Source organism: Chiloscyllium plagiosum, unplaced genomic scaffold (genome assembly GCF_037043375.1).
Source record: "Chiloscyllium plagiosum isolate Xiang-an unplaced genomic scaffold, Cpla_swu_hap1 HiC_scaffold_2, whole genome shotgun sequence".
In the NCBI taxonomy this organism is placed as follows: Eukaryota; Metazoa; Chordata; class Chondrichthyes; order Orectolobiformes; family Hemiscylliidae; genus Chiloscyllium; species Chiloscyllium plagiosum.
Window position 1 is genome coordinate 5,096,948 of NW_028270140.1, and position 22,247 is coordinate 5,119,194.

At 41.8% G+C, this 22,247-nt stretch overlaps 1 protein-coding gene across 3 annotated transcripts in view; it reads left to right on the top strand.

The window, feature by feature from the left end:
* LOC122564005 (SWI/SNF related BAF chromatin remodeling complex subunit ATPase 2) overlaps positions 1–22,247 on the top strand; it is a 131,306-nt gene that overhangs the window by 103,515 nt on the left and 5,544 nt on the right. For all 3 annotated transcript variants that reach the window (XM_043718430.2, XM_043718458.2, XM_043718440.2), the window contains 3 exons: positions 7,252–7,353; positions 13,933–14,059; positions 19,426–19,571. In XM_043718430.2, coding sequence (XP_043574365.1) covers positions 7,252–7,353; positions 13,933–14,059; positions 19,426–19,571 — 375 coding nt within the window. The remainder of the gene's footprint in view (positions 1–7,251; positions 7,354–13,932; positions 14,060–19,425; positions 19,572–22,247) is intronic.

The following is a 22,247-nucleotide window of genomic DNA, read 5'->3' on the forward strand; positions in this document are numbered from 1 at the left end:
TTGCAAACTTGGCGTAGTACTATTACGACACGGGGTAAACCGCTCTGCTAACTTAGACCAGCTACACAGAAAAAGTTCACCTCACGCTGTAATCTGTTCAAATTCGAGAGGCAAAAAACTATCCCGGGGTCACTATATAAAGTAAAAATTAACAATTTTATTCTTTAACACTAACAGACAATATTAAAGCCAACAATTATTTACTCTTAAACCTATCTTTTACTTCCCACTCTACAATACTAGTTCGATTTTTCAAAAATCCTAATTAAGGTTTACGAAAAAAATCACGTTTCAAAAACCAGTTAGCTTTGTCGATTCTGCTTTGTAGATTTTCCTCTGTGGATTGTCTCTCGGTCAGTTTCGATGTTCTGCTGCGTAAACTTCTTATAGACAGGTACCTTTCAGAGAGCTCTTCAATTAGCAGTCTATATTTGTGGATGTCCTTGGCAGTTCTCCCCCTAACTGTCCAAAATATTTTTTTTTTACCCCAAAACATGGGATCGTTTTATTGGTTTTCATATTATCAAAGTACTAAATTCAAATTTGATTAGATTTTGCTATCTTGGGGCATAATTTAAACTGGCCGAATTTGAATTTATTTTTGTTTCACAGCAACTCAGATACAGCTGTTTGTTTCAACCAAGTGTTACATTCTTACTTTGAACCAGACTCTCTGTACTTTGTCAGTCCTTGCTAGCTTTTCAACTCCAAGGTCCAGTACACCTCTATATACCTTCATTCACTTTGTTCATCCAAGTCATGAGTATATATTGTAAATAATTGTAGCACCAGCATTGATCTGTGTGACACTTTGCAATTACAGGTCACCATCTTGAAAAAGCCAGCTTTATCCCACCTGTCTGTCTGCTATTAGTTAGCCAATCCTCTATCCATGCTAATATGCTACTTCCAATCACAGGCTTTTATCTTATTAGGTACATTATCAAATATCTTATGAAAATCTGAATATATTTTATCTGCTGCTTCCCCTTTGTCCTGCTTGTTACCACCTCAAAGAATTCTAATCAATTTTTCAGGAATGATTTCTCCTTCATGAAGCCATTCTGACACTGCTTAATCATACGTTTCTAAATGCTCTATTGTATTCTTTATTATAGACTCTTGCATGTGTTAAGCTAACTGGTGTATGGTTCCCTGTTTAATGACTCCTTCCCTTTTTAAGATGTTGGTGTACTCTTGGATTGAAATACTCTGTCCCTTCCTGACATGCCCTTGATTTGTTACATCTGCCCAAGCTTGATCTGTCACTCCCATTGTTTAGAGCCATCTGCAGTTTCCTCATAATATGCTTTGCCGGAACACTGCCCAGAACAGATCAGGTGTAGACTGTGCCAATGCTGCAGTCTCATTTTCAAAAGTTTGGGTCATAGTGAACCAGAATCCACTTTTCCCACACCACTCCTGTTTAACCATATTTGTTTTACTAATCTGTGTTCACTGGCAGTAGGCGCACAGCTTTGGTAGTTATCCAGAGATTCTTAGCTCTAAATTTTGCTTTTCAATTTAGTGTCGAGATCTTCCTATTGATCAAACAGAAACTCTTTCCGAGCCCTGCCAATGTTGGTATCTGCATGCACTGTGACAGCTAGATCCTCCTCTCCCACTCCACTTTCTTATTGGGCCCTAATATCCTGAACCCTCGGTTACCCTAGTCAGTCTGTTTCTTATCTGTATAACCCCTGCTTTCATCCAAGCATGTGAGCACTTCCAAACTTGCTACAATCCAATCCCTTATCTGCCTTATTTATTGTTACCCTCTCCTGCCACTTTCTATAGATGGAATCACACTGTTCTATCCTAACATATTCTCCACAACCACCTGATGAAGGAACAGTGCTCCGAAAGCCAGTGCTTCCAAGTAAACCTGTTGGACTATAACCTGGGGTTGTGTGATTTTTAACTTTGTACATCCTAAAATATGTTTGTTTGATTTTTGCTTATGATTTCAGATGTACTGTTCACACTTTGATCAATAAGCTTCTTGCTCATTTAAGTGATATTTCATGGATTTATTAAATATGTGGTGAACAAGAGAATTTACAAAGTATGATATGCTTGAGAATCTAAAATTTTCATAGTTCTGAACACCAGTCTTTGCAAGTCCAATGCTTGTGCAACAGCCACTTTAATATATATATTTAAAAATCTAAGGAACTGCGAATGCTGGAAATCTGAAATACAAGCGGAAGTTGCTGGAAAAACTGAGTTCTGAATAAGGGTCAATGAATGTGAAATGTTAGCTCTGCTTTCTCTTCACAGCTGCTGTCAGACCTGCTGAATTTTTCCAGTAATTTCTATTTGTGTTTTTTTTTTGTATTTTATTCTAAATCCTTAACCATTTCTGCACAACATGAATATGCAAAAGTTGAGCAGCAACTTCACGTGAGGGGATCCAGGGGAAAAATACAGCATCTGTAGTATTTTGTTTTTGTGAGGAAAATTTACTTCAACTTTTCCTTAGTCAATTAGTTTAATCAATTAGCTGATTTTCTTGAATATTTCCCCATTTTGGCTAAAGAGCTAAGTGCAACTTAATTTTTGCCTTATCAAAAGTAGCTTCTTGTATAGTATCATTTATATTTTATCCCAGGGAACCTTTAATTATAAGTTTGTCTTTAATTCTAACTAATGCAGATCCAATCAATACTTCTGATTCCTGATGAAGGGCTTTGGCCCAAAACATAGATTCTCCTGCTCCTCAGCTGCTGCCTGACCTGCTGTGCTTTTCCAGCACCATACTCGACTCTGATCTCCAGCACCTGCAGTCCTCGCTTTCGCCCAATCAATTTTAAGTCAAGGCATTCAGATGTATAGCCATATTTATTGGATTGTTTTCCCTGAAACTTGCCAGCACTAATTAGATTCTTGAAACTTTGGAACCAATGTACACTTGACACATCTATAATTTCCTCATTACTTCATCCCTGAAACTGACCACTGCTGCAGGGTCAGCTTTAATTAAACAATTCAGTGTGGTTACACCTCTCCATTTTACTTGTTCCTTCCTGCATAACAAGCTAAAGGTAATAACCCATCTGCAATATAAAGAATCATAAATGACTATAGCACAAAAGTAATGTTTGTACTGTCTCCCTGAAAGAGCACTTCACCAAGTGTCACTTCCCTGTCTTGTTCCCATAACTTTGCACTTCCTTTTAAGATAATTCATTTCCCCATTGGATGCCTCCATCACACTTCCAGGCTTTGTACTCCAGAACCAAAAGTACTTGATGCGTGAAAAATCCTTTTTCCTATTGTTACCTTTTTGCTCATTGTTATATTTTACGTCCCCTCATTCTTGATCCTTCCCATAATGAGACTGTTTCTCTCATCTACTCAGTTCAGATCATTTGTGATTCTGAATAGCGCCTCTCAAGTCTTCTTTCAGCATTCTATGCTCCAAGGAGAATAAGTGGAAACATTTGGTCCAATGTAACTGAAGTTTTTCTTGGAACCATTCTTGTGAATCTCCACTGCATCTCTGATGTTTTCGTATCATTTCTAAAGTAGGGTGTCAACAACTGGTTGTGATATTCTAGTTGAAGCAGTGTTTATATAAATTTTACATTGCTTTTTCATGTACTTGCTTTTATTTATAAAGCCAGGATGCTATACATTTAGTTGTGATCTGAGCCTGTCTCACCATCTGTATTGATGTTTGGGGATTTACACCCAGGTCCCTGTGTTCCTACACCCCTTTAGAATAGTGCCCTTTGATTTTGTATTTCTCCACATTATTCCTACCAAAATTAATCATTTCTCTGCATTAACTTTCATCTTCCACTTATCCACCCCTTCCACCAATCTGAAATAACTTCTGCCTACCGCACAGGGTTGCAGTATTTGCAAGCAGCTTAACATCCACAAATTGAAATTGTCCCCAATATTCCAAAAGTGTGGTGGTAGAAAATCACAGCAAGTCAGGCAGCATCTGAGGAGCAGGAAAATTGACATTTCAGGCAAAAGCCCTTCATCAGGAATAAGGCTGGGAGCCTCAGGCGTCCACCCTTGAGGCTCCCAGCCTCATTCCTGATGAAGGGCTTTTGCCCGAAACATCGATTTTCCTCTCCTCGGATGCTGCCTGACCTGCTGTGATTTTCCAACACCACTCTAATCTAGACTCTAATCTCCAGCACCTGCAGTACTTAATTTCACCCAATAATCCAAAGTCTTGGGGTTTAATGGATGCAAGAAACAGCAATGATCCTAACACCACCTGGAAAACCTTCTTAGCCTCTGTTTTCAGGTTCTCTATCACGCTATCAAATTTGTGTCCATGTCGCTAGTGTCCCTTTTACTCTCCAAGCTCTACCTTTGCTCACAAATCTGTTGTGTGACACTTTGAGATTCTTTTGACATGCATTTGTAATAGGTATTGCTGTCATTAGCCCACACTGTTACCTCATCAAAGAAAATTCCCAAGTTAGTTGAACACAATTTGCCCTTCATTAACACACATCTAGTGTGAAGAACTCCTGCAGTGATGTTCTGCTAATTAGCATTCAACAGCCATCACTGTCTTTTTGCTAGACTGCTACAAGTAAACTGTTTTCTCCTTGATTCTCATTGGCTTTAATTTTGCCAAGCTTTTTGGTACTATTCTCAGTCAAATGCCTTGATGCAGTCACTCTGTACTCTTTGCAGCTTTGACTCAAACATGGACCAATGAAATAATTAGATTGAAGAAGTTGAGACTGTTTTCTATTTGAAGAGAAGAAAGCAGAGAATTGATTTGATACAGATTTTCACAATCGCGAGCGGCCTGGATAGAGTAGTTGGGGAGAAGTTGTTCCTAATTGTAACAGGGTAATGAGTGAGTGGGCATAGATGTCAGGTAATGTGCAAAAGAAGCAAGGGTGACATGAGAGAAACTTTTACCACCTGGCGATTAGTTGAGATATGGAATGTGCTGGCTGGAAATGTGGTGGAGGTAGGTTCAGTTGAGGCACTTGAGAATATTGGGTGATAATTTTCAGTAGAAATGGTATGCAGAGACATTGGGAAAAGACTGGAGATTGGCAGTATGTAAGAGAGCAAATGCAGGCATGTTGACGAATAGCTGTCTCAAGCCCCTCCAAACTCTTCCTATTCACATACCCATCCCAGGTGCCTTTTAAATGTTGCAATTGTACCAGCCTCCACCACTTCTTCTGGCAGCTCATTCCATACATGTACCACCCTCTGCATGAAAATGTTGCCCCTTAGGTCTCTCTTATATCTTTCCCCTCTCACCCTAAACCTAAGCCCTCCAGGTCTGGACTCCCCTACCCCATATTTTTGTCTATTTATCCTATCCATGCCTCTTATGATATAATAAACCTCTATAAGGTCACCCCTCAGCCTCTGATGCTCCAGGGAAAACAGCCCCAGCCTGTTCAGCCTCTCCCTATAGGTCAAATCCTCCAACGCTGGCAACATCCTTGTAAATCCTTTCTGAACCCTTTCAAGTTTCACAACATCCTTCTGATAGGAAGGAGACCAGAATTACACACAATATTCCAACAGTGGCCTAACCAATATCCTGTACAGACGCAACATGACCTCCCAACTCCTGTACTCAATACTCTGACCAGTAAAGGAAAGCACACCAAATGCCGCCTTCACTATCCTATCTCCACTGCGACTCCACTTTCAAGGAGCTATGAACCTGCACTCCAAGATCTTTGTTTATTAACACTCCCTAGGACCTTGCCATTAAGTGTATAAGTCCTGCTAAGATTTGCTTTCTCAAAATGCAGCATCTCACATTTATCTGAATTAAACTCCATTTGCCACTTCTCAGCCCATTGGCCCATCTGATCAAGATCCCGTTGTAATCTGAGGTAACCCTCTTTGCTGTCCACTACACCTCTAATTTTGGTGTCATCAGCAAACTTACTAACTATACCTGTTATGCTCACATCCAAATCATTTATATAAATGTCGAAAAGTAATGGACCCAGCACCGATCCATGTGGCACTCTAATGGCCACATGCCTCTAGTCTGAAAAACAACCCTCCACCACCACCACCTTCTGTCTTCTACCTTTGAACCAGTTCTGTATCCAAATATTCCGTGAGATCTAACCTAATTATAGGACAAGCCAAACAGAGAACAGCCAGGGAATTCCTAGAGGTATGGCACTCATCCACAGATTCAATCAATAAGCACATCGATCTGGACCCAATATACCGACCACTGCAACGGACAGCTGGAACTGACAACTGGAAGCGGCAGAGACAAACCACTATAAATGCTGGAAGAAAGATCACAGAAGCGCTTCACAGGAGGCTCCCAAGCACTGAGGATGTCACCTAGACAGGGGACGAAACGTCTGCAACACAAATTCCCAGCTTGGCGAACAGAACCACAACAACGAGCACCCGAGCTACAAATCTTCTCACAAACTTTGAATTCCTTCCCTTTCTTTTAGCTTCAGTTGTTACATTCTCTGTCAGCATGTCCTCTCTCCTCTTCCCACCCCACCCCAGTGAGACTGTCTGTTCTTTCCAGTCTGGCAGTTAGATGCACCTTTGTTCTGCCATTGCAAGCAACAAATGCTGGAGATCACAGCAGGTGAAGCAGCATCCATGGATACAGGGCAAGCTAACGTTTTGAGTTGAAATGAATCTTCATCCAGCATCTGTAGTAACTTGTTCCTACATGGTTCTACTGTTCTCATGCTCCAATTAATTAATCTGAACTATCGATATCTTTCTCTTCCAGCACTTCCAACACACAACATCTGCCCCACAATTGCATAAATGCTGCCCCCTCCACACTTCACGTCAGCTCTGGTGAAGAGTCATCTAGACTTGAACATTAGCTTGCTCTCTCTCCATGGATGCTGCCTGACCCGCTGTGATCTTCAGCATTTTTTGTTTTCAGTACAGATTCCAGCATCTGCAGTAATATGCAGGAAATTGTTAGGGGTGTTTAAAATTGACATTTAGACCGAGATAAAGGCAAACCCTTTCCAGAAGGATCTACAACCAGAGGACATCAATTTAAGAGGAATCAAAGGCAACATCAGACAATTTTTTTTTCAGCAAATGGTTATGACCTAGAATGATTGTAGAAGCCAATTCAACTTGGTTTTAGAAAGGAAATGTTTGCAGGGCTTTTGGAAAACAATGATGAAGTGGCACAAACTGAATTGCCCATGCAGAGAACTGCTGTGGACTCTGGCTGCCACCTTACTCTAATCATCCTATAACTCTCACATTATTAATTCTGTAAAATTTCTCTAGGACCGCATTCGCAACCATAAGTATCGAAGCCTGGGAGATCTAGAAAAAGATGTCATGTTGTTATGTCATAATGCTCAGACGTTCAACCTGGAAGGATCACAGGTCAGTCTTTCACTCGATTTAATATTAGAACTCTCAAAATCTATAGTGCAAATAAATAGTAATGTAAAGGTGGATTTTGTAATCTGAATTCGCAGCAGGGAAAGAGTTGTTGATACTGACTGTTTCATAAAATTGTATTCGAAGTTCATTTTTAAACGATAAAGAATTACAACGGTGCAGCATATACTGAATTATACATGCTTTTTCCCCTGTAAATGGTCAGTAATTCAAAGTGTAATGTGTAGAAATGTATTTTTGTAGAAAAAACCATTTGAGATTGATATAAATAATTTTATATATATCTCAAACTTCAACAGCTTACCAGGCAAGTTAACTGATTGGCCAAGATGTTACCATAAGTAATATACCTGGGGATGTTGTTCATCACATCACACTGTAACTGTCCTACCTTTTGGCTCCCTTGTTTGCTGAGGATTTATCTAGCTTTGTCTTTAAAGTATTTGGTGACCCTGTGACCAGCTATCAATTGAAACCAATAATTAGGCTGGTCCCTTCAGCTGCCACAGTTACAATATGTTTTCAGGTTGACTTGGTTCAGTTAAAGTCAAAGTGTGCACTGGAAAACCATGGCCAGTCAGACCGCATCCAAGGAGCAGGAGCATTGATGTTTCGGGCATCAGCCCTTCATCAGGAATGTGGGGAGAGGGGGAAGGGAGCTGAGATAAATAGGAGGGTGGGGGTTGAGTTGGGGAGGAAGGTAGGTGGGAGTGTGAATGGTAGATGCAGGTGGGGGGTGATGGTGATAGGTAGGTGGGGAGGATGGAGTGGATACGTGGGAAGGAAGATGGACAGGTAGGACAGTTCAAGAGAGCAGTTTATCTCAGCACCCCCCACCCCCATTCCTGATGAAGGCCTTATGCCCACAACATCAATTTCCCTGCTCCTCGGATGCTGCCTGACCTGCTTTGCTTTTCCAGCACCACACTTTTCGACTCTGATCTCCAACATCTGCAGTCCTCACTTTTTCTCCTTAATTCAGTTAGGGCCTTATTGACTTAGCTCTGATTAATAATCTGCTTGCTTGTGCTGATTCATAGGAGATTATACAAGCCTGAGTGAACAAATACGTTTGAGTGGAAATTTGGATGTAACTCCAGTTTGGCAAAGCCTCCCCATAGTCAACACATTTTATAGAATCCTAGTGCACAGAAATAGATCCTTCGATCCAATCAGTCCATGCCAACCAGGTATCCTAAACTGAACGAGTCCCATTTGTCTGTGTTTGGCCGATATCCCGCTGAACCTTTCCTGTTTGTGTACCTGTCCGGATGCCTTTTAAATGTTGTAATTGTATCCACTTCTGTCACTTCTTCTGGAGTTGGAGCTGTTGCTACCAAGCTTGCTGAGTTCTTCCAGCCTCCTACTTGTGTACTTTAGATCCCTGCATCTCCAGTTTTTTTGTCTCTATCACTTTCTCTGGCAACTCATTCCACCATATGCATCACCCTCTGAGTGAAAAAATTGTCCCCCAGGTCCCTTTCAAATTTTTCCCCTCTCTCACCTTAAACCTATGCCCTCTAGTTTTGGATTCCCCTACCCTGGGGAAAAGATCTTGTCTATTCACCGTCTCCATGCCTCTCATGGTTTCATAAACCTCTATGGTCACCCCTCAGCCTTCGACGCTTCAAGGTAAAAAAACAGTCCCAGCCTCTCCTTACAACTCAAACCCGACAACATCTTTTATAAATGTTTTCTGTATTCTTTCTAGTTTAATAACATCTTTACTATGGCAAGGCGACCAGAATTGAATGCAGTATTCTAAAAGTGGCAATTTCCCCAAAGCAGAAACTTCAGGCTATAATCATCAGGCTTGTAACTGCAGCACTGAAGGACAGTGGCACTGTTGGAAGTTTGCTGTCTTGTTTCATCCATTTAAAAACAACGAGGTTGTCAGCCCTACTCTCCCTGCCCCCTCTCATGGGTGTCAAAGACCTAAGGTACGGTTTGAAGGGTTCACCCGGTCTCTTTTACAACATCAAGTCTAAGATCAGACTAACCTTCATTGTACTTCAAGAGTCATTTAAATGTCCCTAATGTCTCTGACTCTACTACCACCACTGGCAGTGCATTCCATGCACCCACCACTCTGTGTAAAGAACCGAACTCTGACATCTCCCCTAAAGTAATGGTGTTGGTTGTTTCTCACTTGATATATGTGGAATATATCTCAGTTCAATATCCTTTTAAGTTGCAATTATTGAGATCTGCTGCAGCCCTGTACACTCAAAAATCATTTTTTTGTCTCCAGAAATAATACTGAAAATTAATAGGTTTATATCTAGAGCATTTTAAGTTGCTTTTTGTCAGAACACTTTTAATTTTGAAGTGTTTAGAAAGTGAGTGCTTCAAACACAGTCTCTATAGCGATGCTTCCTCTGACCTTCTTAGTTGCGCTTCCTGTTAGTTGGAAATTTTATTACAGACTGAATTCTACAGATGTTGGGTAATTGTGAACCTTTCACTGTTAGAACATAGAACATGGAAAAGTACAGCACAGACCAGGCCCTTTGACCCACTATGTTGGGCTGAGGATTAATCCTAATGTAAAATAAAATAACCTAATCTACGCACCCCTCAATTCACTGCTATCCATGTGCATGTCCAGCATCGCTTAAATGTCCCTAATGACTGCTTCCCCCACCACCACAGCTGGCAACACATTCCATGCATTCACAACTCTCTGCTTAAAGAACCTACCTCTGACCTCTCCTCTATACCTTCCTCCTAATAACAAAACTATGACCCCTCGTACCATTCAATCCTGCCCTGGGGAAAAGTCTCTGGCTACCTTGTATACCTCGATCAGGTCACCTCTCTTCCTCCTTCTCTCCAGAGAGAAAAGTCCGAGCTTAGTCAACCTTTCTTCTTAAGACAAGCCCTCCAGTCCAGGCAGCATCCTTGTAAACCTTCTTTGCACCCTCTCCAAAACCTCCGTATCTTTCCTATAGTAGAATGACCAGGACTGAACACAATATTCCAAGTGTGGTCTCACCAGGGACTTGTAGAACTGCAGCAAAACCTCGTGGCCCTTAAACTCGATCCCCCTATTAATGAAAGCCAAAACACCATATGCTTTCTTAACAACCCTATCCACTTGGGTGGCAACTTTGAGAGATCTATGTATTTGAATACCAAGATCCCTCTGTTCCTCCACACTGCCAAGAATCCTGTCTTTAATCCTATATTCAGCATTCGACTTCGACCTTCCAAAATGCATCAGTTTGCATCTATCCAGGTTGAATTCCATCTGCCATTTCTCAGCCCAGCTCTGCATCCTGTCTATGTCGTGCTGCAGCCTGCAATAGTCCTCGATACTATCAATGGCACTTCCAACCTTTGTGTCATCTGCAAATTTACTAACCCACCCCTCAACCTCCTCAACCAAGTCATTTGTAAAAAGTACAAAGAGCAGAGCCCAAGAACAAAGCCCTAAGGGACCCCACTCAACACTGACCTCCAGGCAGAATACTTTTCATCTACAACAACTTTCTGCCTTCTGTCAGCCATCAAATTCTGAATCCAGACAGCCAAATCTTCCTGTATCCCATACCTCTTGACTTTATGAATGAGCCTACTATGGGGAACCTTATCAAATGCCTTGCTGAAGTCCAAATACACTACATCCACTGCTCAACCTTCGTCGACCTGTCTTGTCACCTCAAAGAACTCAATAAGATTTGTGAGGCATGACCTGCCCTCACAAAGTCATGGTGACTGCCTTTAATCAAGCTATACTTTTCCAAATAATCATAAATCCTGTCCCTCAGAATTGTTTCCAAAACTTTGCTGACCACAGACATAAGACTGACTGGTCTGTAATTGCCAGGGATTTCCCTATTACCCTTCTTGAAAAGACGAACAACATTCACCTCCTTCCAATCCTCTGGTATGACTCCCGTGGAGTGAGGAAGTAAAGATCTTTGCCAGCGGCTTAGCAACCTCCTTTCTCGCTTCCTGGAGCAGCCTGGGTAAATCTGGTCTGGCCCTGGGGACTTGTCAATTTTAATGTTTGCCAAAATTTCCAGCACATCAACTTCATCAATCTTGGTCTGTCCAAGCCTGTATGCCAGCTCGTCAAAATTCTCATTCTTAACAAGGTCCCTTTCCTTAGTGAAAACCGAAGCAATAAACTCATTTATGGCTTCCCCTATCTGTTCAGACTCCACGCACAAGTTCCCTATGCTATCCCTGATCGGCCCTGATCATTCTCTCATTCCTCACGTATGAGTAAAATGCTTTTGGGTTCTCCCTAATCCTTCTTGCCAAGCCTTTCTCATTTCCCTGCCTAGCTGTCCTTAGTCCATTTCTGAGCTCCTTTCTAGTAATCCTCTAAAGCTATGCTAGACCCTTGTATCCTATACCTTACGTAAGCTGCCTTCTTCCTTTTGATGAGAAGTCCTCTGTTCTTATCATCCAAGGCTCCTTACTCTTACCACTTCTTACCTGTCTCAGAGGGACAAATTCATGCATCACTCACAACAACTGCTCCTTAAACAGTCTCCACATGTCTGCTGTGCCCTTTCTGTGGAACAATTGCTCCCAGTCTGTACTTTCCAACTCCTGTCTGATAGCGTCATAATTTCCTTTTCCCAGTTAAATATCTTCCCTCGGTAACTGCTCCTTTCCCTCTCCAAGGCTATGGTAAATGTAAGGCAGTTGTGATCACTGTCACCAAAGTGTTCTCCCACCATGAGATCTGACACCTGTCCTGGCTCGTTGCCGAGCACCAAATCCAAAATGGCCTCTCCCCTCATCCGCCTGTCTACATACTGAGAAAGGAAATCCTCCTGATCACACCTGACAAAACCGGCTCCATCTAAACCATCTGCACTAAAGAGGTTCCAGTCAATTTTGGAAAAGTTGAAGTCACCTATAACAACAACCCTGCTACATTTGTACTTTTCCAAAATCTACCAGCCTATGGGTTCTTCAATCTCCCTACTGCTATTAGAAGGTCTGAAGAAAACCCTGCTCCCTTGCTGTTCCTAACTTCCACCCATACTGACTCAGTAGACAAACCTTCCTCAACAACCTTCGTTTCTGTAGCTGTGATGCACTCTCTGATTAGCGATGCCACACCCCCTCCTCCTTTGCCACATTCCCAGTTCTTTTTAAAGGTTCTAAACCCTGGAACATCTAGCAACCATTTCTATCCCTGTGAAACCCCTGTCTCCGTTATGGCCACAAAATCACAGTCCCAAATACTGATCCATGTTACATCTGTTACATTTATGTATTATTATGTTACATAATATGAAATTAGAAGAACTTAAAGGGCCTAGGTGTGCTGGGGCCATTTTCCTTAGAGCAGAGAAGGCTGAGGGTGCACCTAATTGAATAATATGAAGTTCTGTGGGATAGAAACAGGGTAGATAGGAAGAAGTCTAGATTAGTGGTGCTGGAAAAGCACAACAGTTCAGGCAGCATCCGAGGAGCAGTAAAATCGACGTTTTGAGCAAAAGCCCTTCATCAGGAATACAGGCAGAGAGCCTGAAGGGTAGAGAGATAAGTGAGAGGAAGGTTGGGGTGGGGAGAAAGTACCATAGAGTACAATAGGTGAGTGGGAGTTGAAATGTTGGGCCACAGGGCGGTGTGAGTTGAAACTTTGGGCCAACTCCCCCTCCCACTCTGCCAAGGACATGGAAGATCCTGGGCCTCCTTCACTGTCGCTCCCTCACCACCAGACGCCTGGAGGAAGAACGCCTCATCTTCCGCCTCGGAACACTTCAACCCCAGGGCATCAATGTGGACTTCAACAGTTTCCTCATTTCCCCTTCCCCCACCTCACCCCAGTTCCAAACTTCCAGCTCAGCACTGTCTACATGACTTGTCCTACCTGCCTATTTTCTTTTCCACCTATTCACTCCACCCTCCCCCATGACCTATCACCTTCATCCCCTCCCCCACTCACCTATTGTACTCTATGCTACTTTCTCCCCACCCCCACCCTCCTCACACTTATCTCTCCACCCTTCAGGCTCTCTGCCTGTATTCCTGATGAAGGGCTTTTGCCCGAAATGTCTATTTTCCTGCTCCTCGGCTGCTGCCTGAGCTGCTGTGCTTTTCCAGCACCACTCTAATCTAGAATCTGGTTTCCAGCATCTGCAGTCATTGTTTTTACCTAGAAGGAAGAAACTTTGCCCCGTGATTATCGAGCAAGAGGATAAAGTATAAGGGGAAGAAAGGGAAGTTTGAAACTACCTAAAAGGGTAATAGAAGCAGGAACCCTCAAGGCATTTAAGTAGTATTTAGAAGAGTATTGAAACATTATAGTGTCCAAGGTTCAATAACAAGTAGTGGAAAATGGAAATAGAATTGATAGATATTGCATGACCAGTGTGGACATAATGGACCAAATGGCCTTTTTCTGTGCATTGAAAACTCTCTTAAGACTCTTAACGTATCTTAATTGGTTTATTTTAACTTTTTGACAGCAAAAAAATTTAACTGTGATCACACACTGATTCACCAAAATACAAAGGGCACACATTAGAGCTTTTTTCAGTTTGATGTATAAATCATTTTTGTTCCTTCTGTTTAAACACTGGTTTGTTACAGATTTATGAAGACTCCATTGTCCTTCAATCTGTATTCAAAAGTGCAAGGCAGAAGATTGCTAAAGAAGAAGAAAGTGAGGAGGAAAGTAATGATGATGATGAAGAGGAGGAGGAGTCAGGATCTGAGAGTAAGTCCTTATGGGTTTTAATTGGTTTCTTATGTTAAATAAATGGATGACCACATTGTGTCAATATCTGCGTTGTGTAAGTAGATGTCTGCTAAGATCATTCAGTGTAATGTGGAGGAGCTGGTGTTGGACTGGGGTGGACAAAGTTAAATATCTCACAATACCAGATTATAGTCCAACAGATTTATTTGGAAGTTCTAGCTTTTGGAGCACTGCTCCTTCATCAGGTAGCTGTGGAACAGGATCATAAGGCACAGAATTTATAGCAAGAGATTACAATGTCATGTAACTGAAATGATGTATTGAGCAAGCCTAGATTGCTGTTGAGTCTTTCATCTTTTAGAATGGGTTGCAAGTTTCAGTTCATTAATATGTAAATCCCAGAACAACTTTTAAGTCCCATTCTTGAGATAATTTAAGGTTTTATATTTTTTTTAAAAAGTGACATCTCAGCTCACACCATGCATTAAAGGTGTGAGCTCAGAGTCTGTCTGTACCCCAGTCTTGAGTCAGACTGGTTCTATTTCCAAAGTAGGAAATTATAAAATATTGCATAGACTGACTGCCTACAGATTGTGCGTTTTTTGAGCAAAATAGAATGTATCTACAAATATACAAAGATCATTCAGTGGCATAGCCTTCACTGAATCTCCCACTAACAATGTTGTAGGGGTGAGGTAGGGACTCCCATGACCAGAAGCTGAATTTGAACAGCTATACAAAGATTGTTTATAAGAGAAGGTCAGAGGCTGGGATTTCTGTGGTAAATAACTCTCTGTGACTTCCCCAGGCAAGTCTCAGGAGAGTGATGAAATAGTCTCCACTTAGTCTGGATGCATGGAGTGGAGCTCCAACAGCATTTAAAAAGCTTGAGACCATCCAGGACAAAGCAGCCCTTTGTTTAGTACCCCATCAACCACCTCCAACGTTCACTCACTCCCTCCATCCCTGATACACAGTGGCAGCAGTATGTGCTATTTGTAAACTGAATTCAGTAAAGCTTCTTCAACAGCATCTTTCAAACTCACAACTTCTACCATCTAGAAAGACAAGGACAGCAGGAATCAACACTACTGGGAGCTTCCTCCAAGCCACACACCATACTGACTTGAATCTATATTAGCATTTCTTCACTGTCATTGGGTCACATTTTACAAACTCCTTTCCTGATGGTTGGTATACCCATCCCACGTAGACTGCAGCAGTTCAAGAAGGTGGCTTATCACAATCTTCTGGAGGGCAATTAAGGATGGGCAATAAATGCTGGCCCAATCTACAATGACCATATTTGCCAACGAATGAAAGGCTGGTGGTAATGGTGTAATACAGTGGGCCTCCATGTTCTCAAATTTAAAGAAGCAAAAATAATTTAGAATTTTCTGATCACTAAATAGTGGCCCTTGTTGGGATGAGAGAGTAGGTATGTGCTATGGAATCAGTAAATCTCTAGGAATAGGGCTGAATTTTCATTTTCCGACAGGATGAGGGAGGCAGAACAGAAGCTGAGTGCTCTGCTTGTTCAATCAAGTGTTGATCGCTCATTAGTAAGGCCAATAAGAGGAGCAATGTGGGGATGGTCTTTGCACCAAATTTACACTGTAGGCCATGCAGTCATGTAGCGCTGGGCCTAATACAAGAACAGGAAAGTCAGTCATACCTTCACCATCAGAAGGTGCTACTGTAAGTAGCTTTGGTCCCAGTGGCAGGCCTTCTCATCTGCTCCTCTTCATGTCTCGTTATACTGACAATGTACTTGCAACATGCAAAATGCAGCAGACAACAAGTAGCTGTCTACAGTTGGCTTTTAATAGGCTCAATAAATTCCAATTGGATTTTCAATTTACATACCTCTACTTGCCTTGCCGCAGTAACATTGTACTATTGACCTGAAATCACTGTTTGCCATGAGACATGTGGGGAGGGAACGATGAGCCTGTCACATTTACATATGTAAAATATAGACATAATGAATATGTGAAGCTTATGATGATGAGCTGTATTGCACTGATTTTTTTTTAACAAGACTTTATAATGAAGGAATATCCCAGCTATTAGTTGTGAAAATTTTGTGCTGACGAAAGCCTTCTAGCTGTTTATAGTGCTGATGTTTGAATACCTTCATCAGTCAGGGCATTCAGTATAGAAGTTGGGAAATTATGTGGCAGTTGCAAAGGACATTGGTGAGTCCGCACTTTGGAGTATTGTGTTCACTTTTGGTCACCTTGCTATAGTGAGGATGTTATTAAACTTGAAAGAGTGCAGAAGAAATTTACAAGGATGTTGCCAGGACTCAACAGTCTGAGCTATAGGAAGAGGTTGCACAAGCTAGGACTATTTTCTTAGACTGAGAGGGGAATCTTATAGAACAGTATAAGATTATGAGAGGCATGGATAGAGTGAAAAGACATTCTTTTTCCCAAGGTTGGAGAATCGAGGACTAAGGGGCATCAGTTTAAAGTTAGAGAGGAAGAATAAAAGGGAACCTGAAGGACAACTTTTGTACACAGGGTGGTACACACGCAGAGTGATATGCCAGCAGAAATGGTTGAGGTGGGTAGATTAGCAACATTTAAAAGGCATCTAGACAAATACATGGATAGGAAAGGTTTAGAAGGATATGAGAAATGGGGTTAACGTGGATGGATGTTTTGGTTGGCATGGACCAGTTTGGGCCAAAGGGCCTGTTTCTGTGCTGTAGGGCTCTATGATTCTATGACCTGTACATTTATTTAGACTAAAATCTCCTACTATGAAAAACCTATTGCATGATTGAAGATGAGCAAAACTAAATTTATGTAATGTTACAGGAGGTTGAGAGACTTTCATTTAACACAGAAAGCAAGCCAATGGTGTATAGGTACTTGTTGTTCACGGACACTGGATTTGGATTCTGCCAGAGCCATTCAGTATCTGATCTCATTACAGCCTTTTTCCAATTGTGGACAAAAAAGTTAAATTCCAGAGTTGAGGTGAGAGTGATTCCACTTGATGTCAAGGCACCATTTGAGCATTAAGGAAACTAACATAACCGGAGTCAGTGAGAATCAGGGGAAATCTCTACACTACTCGCAGTTGTACTCAATTCAAAGGAAGATGGCTGTTGAAGTTCAATCATCTCAGTCCTAGGCCTAGCCATCTTCATTTGCTACATCAATGATCTTCCTTTCATGATAAATTCAGAAGTGGAGATGTTTGTTGATAATTGCACAATGTACAGGACTATTCATGACACCTCAGAAACTGAAGCAGTCCTTATCCCCATATAACAAGACCTGGACAACATTCGGACTTAAACTGGTAAGCGCCATATATCATTTACATCCCACATGTATCAGACAATGACCATCTTGAACAAGAGAGAACCTTCCATCTCCTCTTGATATTTTCCACACTGTGGAAAATGTTGCTCCTCATGTCCTTTTTTTAAAATTATTCTCCAGTTATCTAATTGTTGAAACTGAGACAAGAATCCCAGTCTGTAAGAAATAAGTCTCCAGAGGTCTGTGGATACTGTCTGCATTCACTTAGGAATTCAAACAAGATATACAGTCCTACGTGCCTGCAATACAACCTATTGTCAAAGAGTTTCACGAAGGCCTGGTATTCATTGTTGAAACTGTTATCAAACTGGAAGATTACAACATTTAAAACATTTTTAAAAATTTATCCCTTAACTCTGTCCATCTGTCAGTGAGAGTGAGGTTTATGTTCAAAGATTGGGCTTTGATGGTGGATATTAACAAGAGTGCCTTATTTATCTGTGCTACATTCTTAAAAATGAGCACTTTATTATTAAATTTTAAACTTGGTGTCCAAGATTTGTTATTTGTAAATTCTGGTTAGGAACAATTGAGCAATTTTGAGGGTAATTGAATGTTTTAACTTAATTTCACTGTGTTATGAATTCAGTGATAGTGAGGCTGATTTGGTTTGGCTTACTGCCCCTGTGACATCATAATGGGGGCATCATTGCAACACGAGGCTGACACCATCCTGAGGTGAACTACGTTGTTGTTGTTCCCTCATGTCGCTGGGTCAAAACCCTGGCAACTCCCTTGTTGACAGCACTGTGGTGTCCCACAACCCTCCCCCGAGTTCTGTAAATGTTGATTTATACATTCACTGAGTCACAGTTTATTAAATGACTTAAATTGCTGATTAGAGTTGGTCCATTGCTGTCTATTCTGAAGTTAATTAATCGAGTTAAATACCAAATTGGGGGGGAAACCCTCAAATTATATCCCAAAGGACTTTAATCTCCAAGCCATTTCAATTCTTGGATAGCTCACTGGCAAGTGACCTAGTTTGAGTTACTACCGATGGCAGAGTCTTGAAAAGGGGCAGACAGACAAAACTTTGCATTGCTACGGCTGAAATGATTATTTGTAAGATTTGAGTTCGATTTTGTCCATCTGTTTTTCTGTTTTGTTGGTCAGTTTAAGGGGCACATGTGTTGTTGGGTTGATTTGGTAATTGAAGGTGCATAGAGGTGCACAGAGAACTAGAAGAGGTTGTCAATGTGCATCTGGTTTAGCAAGGTGACCACCAAGTTAATCTAGCTGCGGAGATTGGTTTTGAGAGGGAATGGCGTTGAAGGAAGGGTTTGGAATCAAAGACATACGCGCGAAGGGTAAAATGGAAAGATAAGATGATATAGCGTTTATAAAGTTTTATAAATAATGAGCATGGCCTAACTGGCGAGTTGTTTTGGTGAGGCCTGATTATGGATTTTCATTACATCTTTGAAAATGAGTGAGAATTAATGTAATTTAACTTTGAGAATAGAATATTTTAATTTTGCAGATATAGGTAGAAATAAGGAAATCTTGCTTAAGGTGCTGCCCCGTCAGAGATTTTCACCTTGGTTATCTCTGTGTCCTCACCCCATTCTGGCCTTTTGTTTGGTATTAGTCTGAACAGATAATCAATTTCTTTTTCTATTGTGGTCTGGTCTGATTTCTCTTGTTTCCAAGGAAGTGCTATCCGTGTGTGTTAGTTTTGCTAGTTGGCACTTTAGATTTTCCTTTATTCAACCTCAGCAGAAAAGATTTAACTGAGATTGGCGTAAATTGCACTAGAAGCCAAATGTCTGTATTGGATAGCGTTCCAGATTGTACGAGACTCTGTCCTTGTTAACTGACCTGGCACACAACTACATGGCAAAGTAACAGTTCTGATGGACAGCTGGTTTATAAAAATTGACTTGCTGGAAATTAAATACAGCCATAAAGCTGTGCACGTGTTACTGCCTTGCAGCGCACACGCCTATCTATCTGCTGTTCCCCATAGATATTTGTAAACATTTCCACCCAATTTCAGCAAATAGAAATTTTTTTAAACACTTTTTTTTTCTGTATAACTTTCAGCAAAATCGGTCAAAGTTAAAATAAAGCTTGGTCGAAAGGACAGCGACAAAAGTCGCGAGAAAGGAAAAAGCAAGAAACGGCTAGGTCGTACTAAAATCAAGCCTGTCATTAGTGATGATGACAGTGATGATGACCAAGATGACAATGTAAGTTTTTAATTAAGATGGTTTGCTGTTGTAGATTTGCATAAATCTTCAGTTTGCAAAGATACATTTTACAAGAAGCCTAGCTGTGTACATTGAATCATTAGAATGTGACCAAAGTTGTAATGCTGTTATGTAGCATGAACCTTTCAAATCAAATTGAAGCAGTTTCTTTTTGTGGCCTTTCAGGTCGTTTACATGGTATTACAGAAATATGAATATCAATGCTGCACTTCTGTGGTTTTAGTTCACAAATTTGATTTCATAGCTGTTCCTGCACTTTGTTCAGAGCTACCTCTATGCTGTAATCATGCAACTTGTCTGTTAGCTCCCTGTCCCTCTATCATAATGTCCATCTGTGGATGAATAAAGTTTCAATTCTGCAAATTCATCTATTGTTGAATCTCAAATCCTGCACCCACTTTGATCTATTTGAATACTGTTAAGACTTTTTTGAGTGGGAGCTATCAATTGGCACTTGGCAATAACCTGCTCACTGATACTCAGTTTGGGTTCTGCCAAGGCTATTCAGTTCCTGAAATCATTGTAGCCTCCGTCCAAACCTGGAACAAAGAACTGAATTCCAAAGGTGAGGGGAACTATCTTTGACATCAAGACAGCAATTGACTTTGACCTCAGCCCAACCACTTCAGCTGCTTTCCTTCCTTCCATCCATCATAATGTCGGAAGTGGGTATGTTTGCTGAAAATGTGTTTGCACAATGTTCCGGACCATTTGTAACTCTTAGGATACTGTTGCAATTCATGCCCGCATACGACATAATTTGGATGTGTGGCAAATAATAATACTCGCACCATACAATGACCATCTCCATCTCCATCAAAAGAAAATGTAACCTTATACCATTGCCATTCAGTGGCAGTGCCTTTGCTGATTACCCCATGATCAACTTTTTGGGCTCACTGTTCACCAGAAAGTGAACTGGGAGACAGTGAGGCCTGCAGATGTTGGAGATCCTCCGCGACTATCTGGTCAGGTCCATGTCCCTTAACAACCCATCCTCCCCTCCTGGCACCTTCCTCTGCCACTGCAGGAATTGCAAAACCTGCACCCACACCTCTCCCACCCTTAACTCCATCCAAGGCCCCAAAGGAGCCTTCCACATACATCAAAATTTCACCTGCACTTCCACAGGTGTCATTTATTGTATCCATTGCTCCCGATGCACTGTGGAGAGTGGATGCCTTCTCGCACAGTTCTTTAGAGAACATCTCCGGGACACCAATCAACCCCACCACCCCATGGCCGAACACTTCAATTTCCCCTCCCACGCCACCGAGGACATGCAGGTCCTTGGCCGCCTCCATCACCACTCCCTCACCACCTGCGCCTGGAGGAAGAACGCCTTATCTTTTGCCTCAGGACCCATGGCATCAATGTGAACTTCACCAGTTTCCTCATTTCCCTCACCCCACCTTACCCCAGTTCCAACCTTCCAGCTCAGCACCATCCTTATGACCTGTCCCACCTGTCAATCTTTCTTCCCACTTATCCGCTCCACCCTCCTCTCTGACCTATCACCTTCAATCTCACCTCTATCCACCTATTGCATTCTCAGCTACCTTCTCCCCAGCCCCACCCACCCCCTCCCATTTATCTCTCCACCCTGAGGCTCCCCGCCTCATTCCTGATGAAGGGCTTATGCCCGAAACGTCGATTCTCCTGTTCCTTGGATGCTGCCTGACCTGCTGCACTTTTCCAGCAACACATGTTCAGCTCTGATCTCCAGCATCTGCAGCCCTCACTTTCTCCTCGATGATTCAGTACCATCTCCTCAAGGACAATTAGGAATGAGCAGTAAATGCTGACTTTGCCACTGACATTCACTTGCCAGTTTAAAAAAAAATGCGTTTGTGTTTGGAATCAGAATGTATTGCCTATGCACAGTAATCTGTAATATTTATGCGATTAGATTACTTAATGTGAAAACAGGCCCTTCGACCCAACAAGTCCACACCGACCCTCCAAAGAGCAACCCACCCAGACCCATTCCCCTACATTTACCCCTTCACCTAACACTACGGGCAATTTAGCATGGCCAATTCACCTGACCTGCACATTGTTGGACTGTGGGAGGAAACCGGAGCACCCGGAGGAAACCCACGCAGACACGCGAGAATGTGCAAACTCCACACAGTTGCCTGAGGCAGGAATTGAACCCGGGCTCTGGCGCTGTGAGGCAGCAGTGCTAACCACTGTGCCACCGTGCCGGCCATTATATCCATCATTTGGCCCATTAATTTATTTCCCTTCTAATACAAGAACCATTACTTGTCAGGGCTCTAGCAATTGTTTACTAACAATTAATAGCCTACAAATTTAAAAAAGTACTGAAAGCCAAAGCTTGTTTTGGACTATAAATAAATCTAAAACAGTATTTCTGTTGCCATTAAAAATGCTACTAAATTAATCCCACAAAAAATTATCATTCAGCTGGTTCAGGTTTTCCAGGCTGCAGAGGAGTTGTTTAACCACTTATTGCTTATGCAATTCCCTCTGGATTATTCTTATACCAGGTTTTCTGCTGATAAACTCTTGGGAGTTCTTGTGATGCAGTGTTAGTACCCCTACCCCTCTCTGAGGATGAAAGATCAGTCCTACCCCCCTCTCTGAGGATGAAAGATCAGTCCTCAGCAGGGGCCTCACCTTCATTCCCCT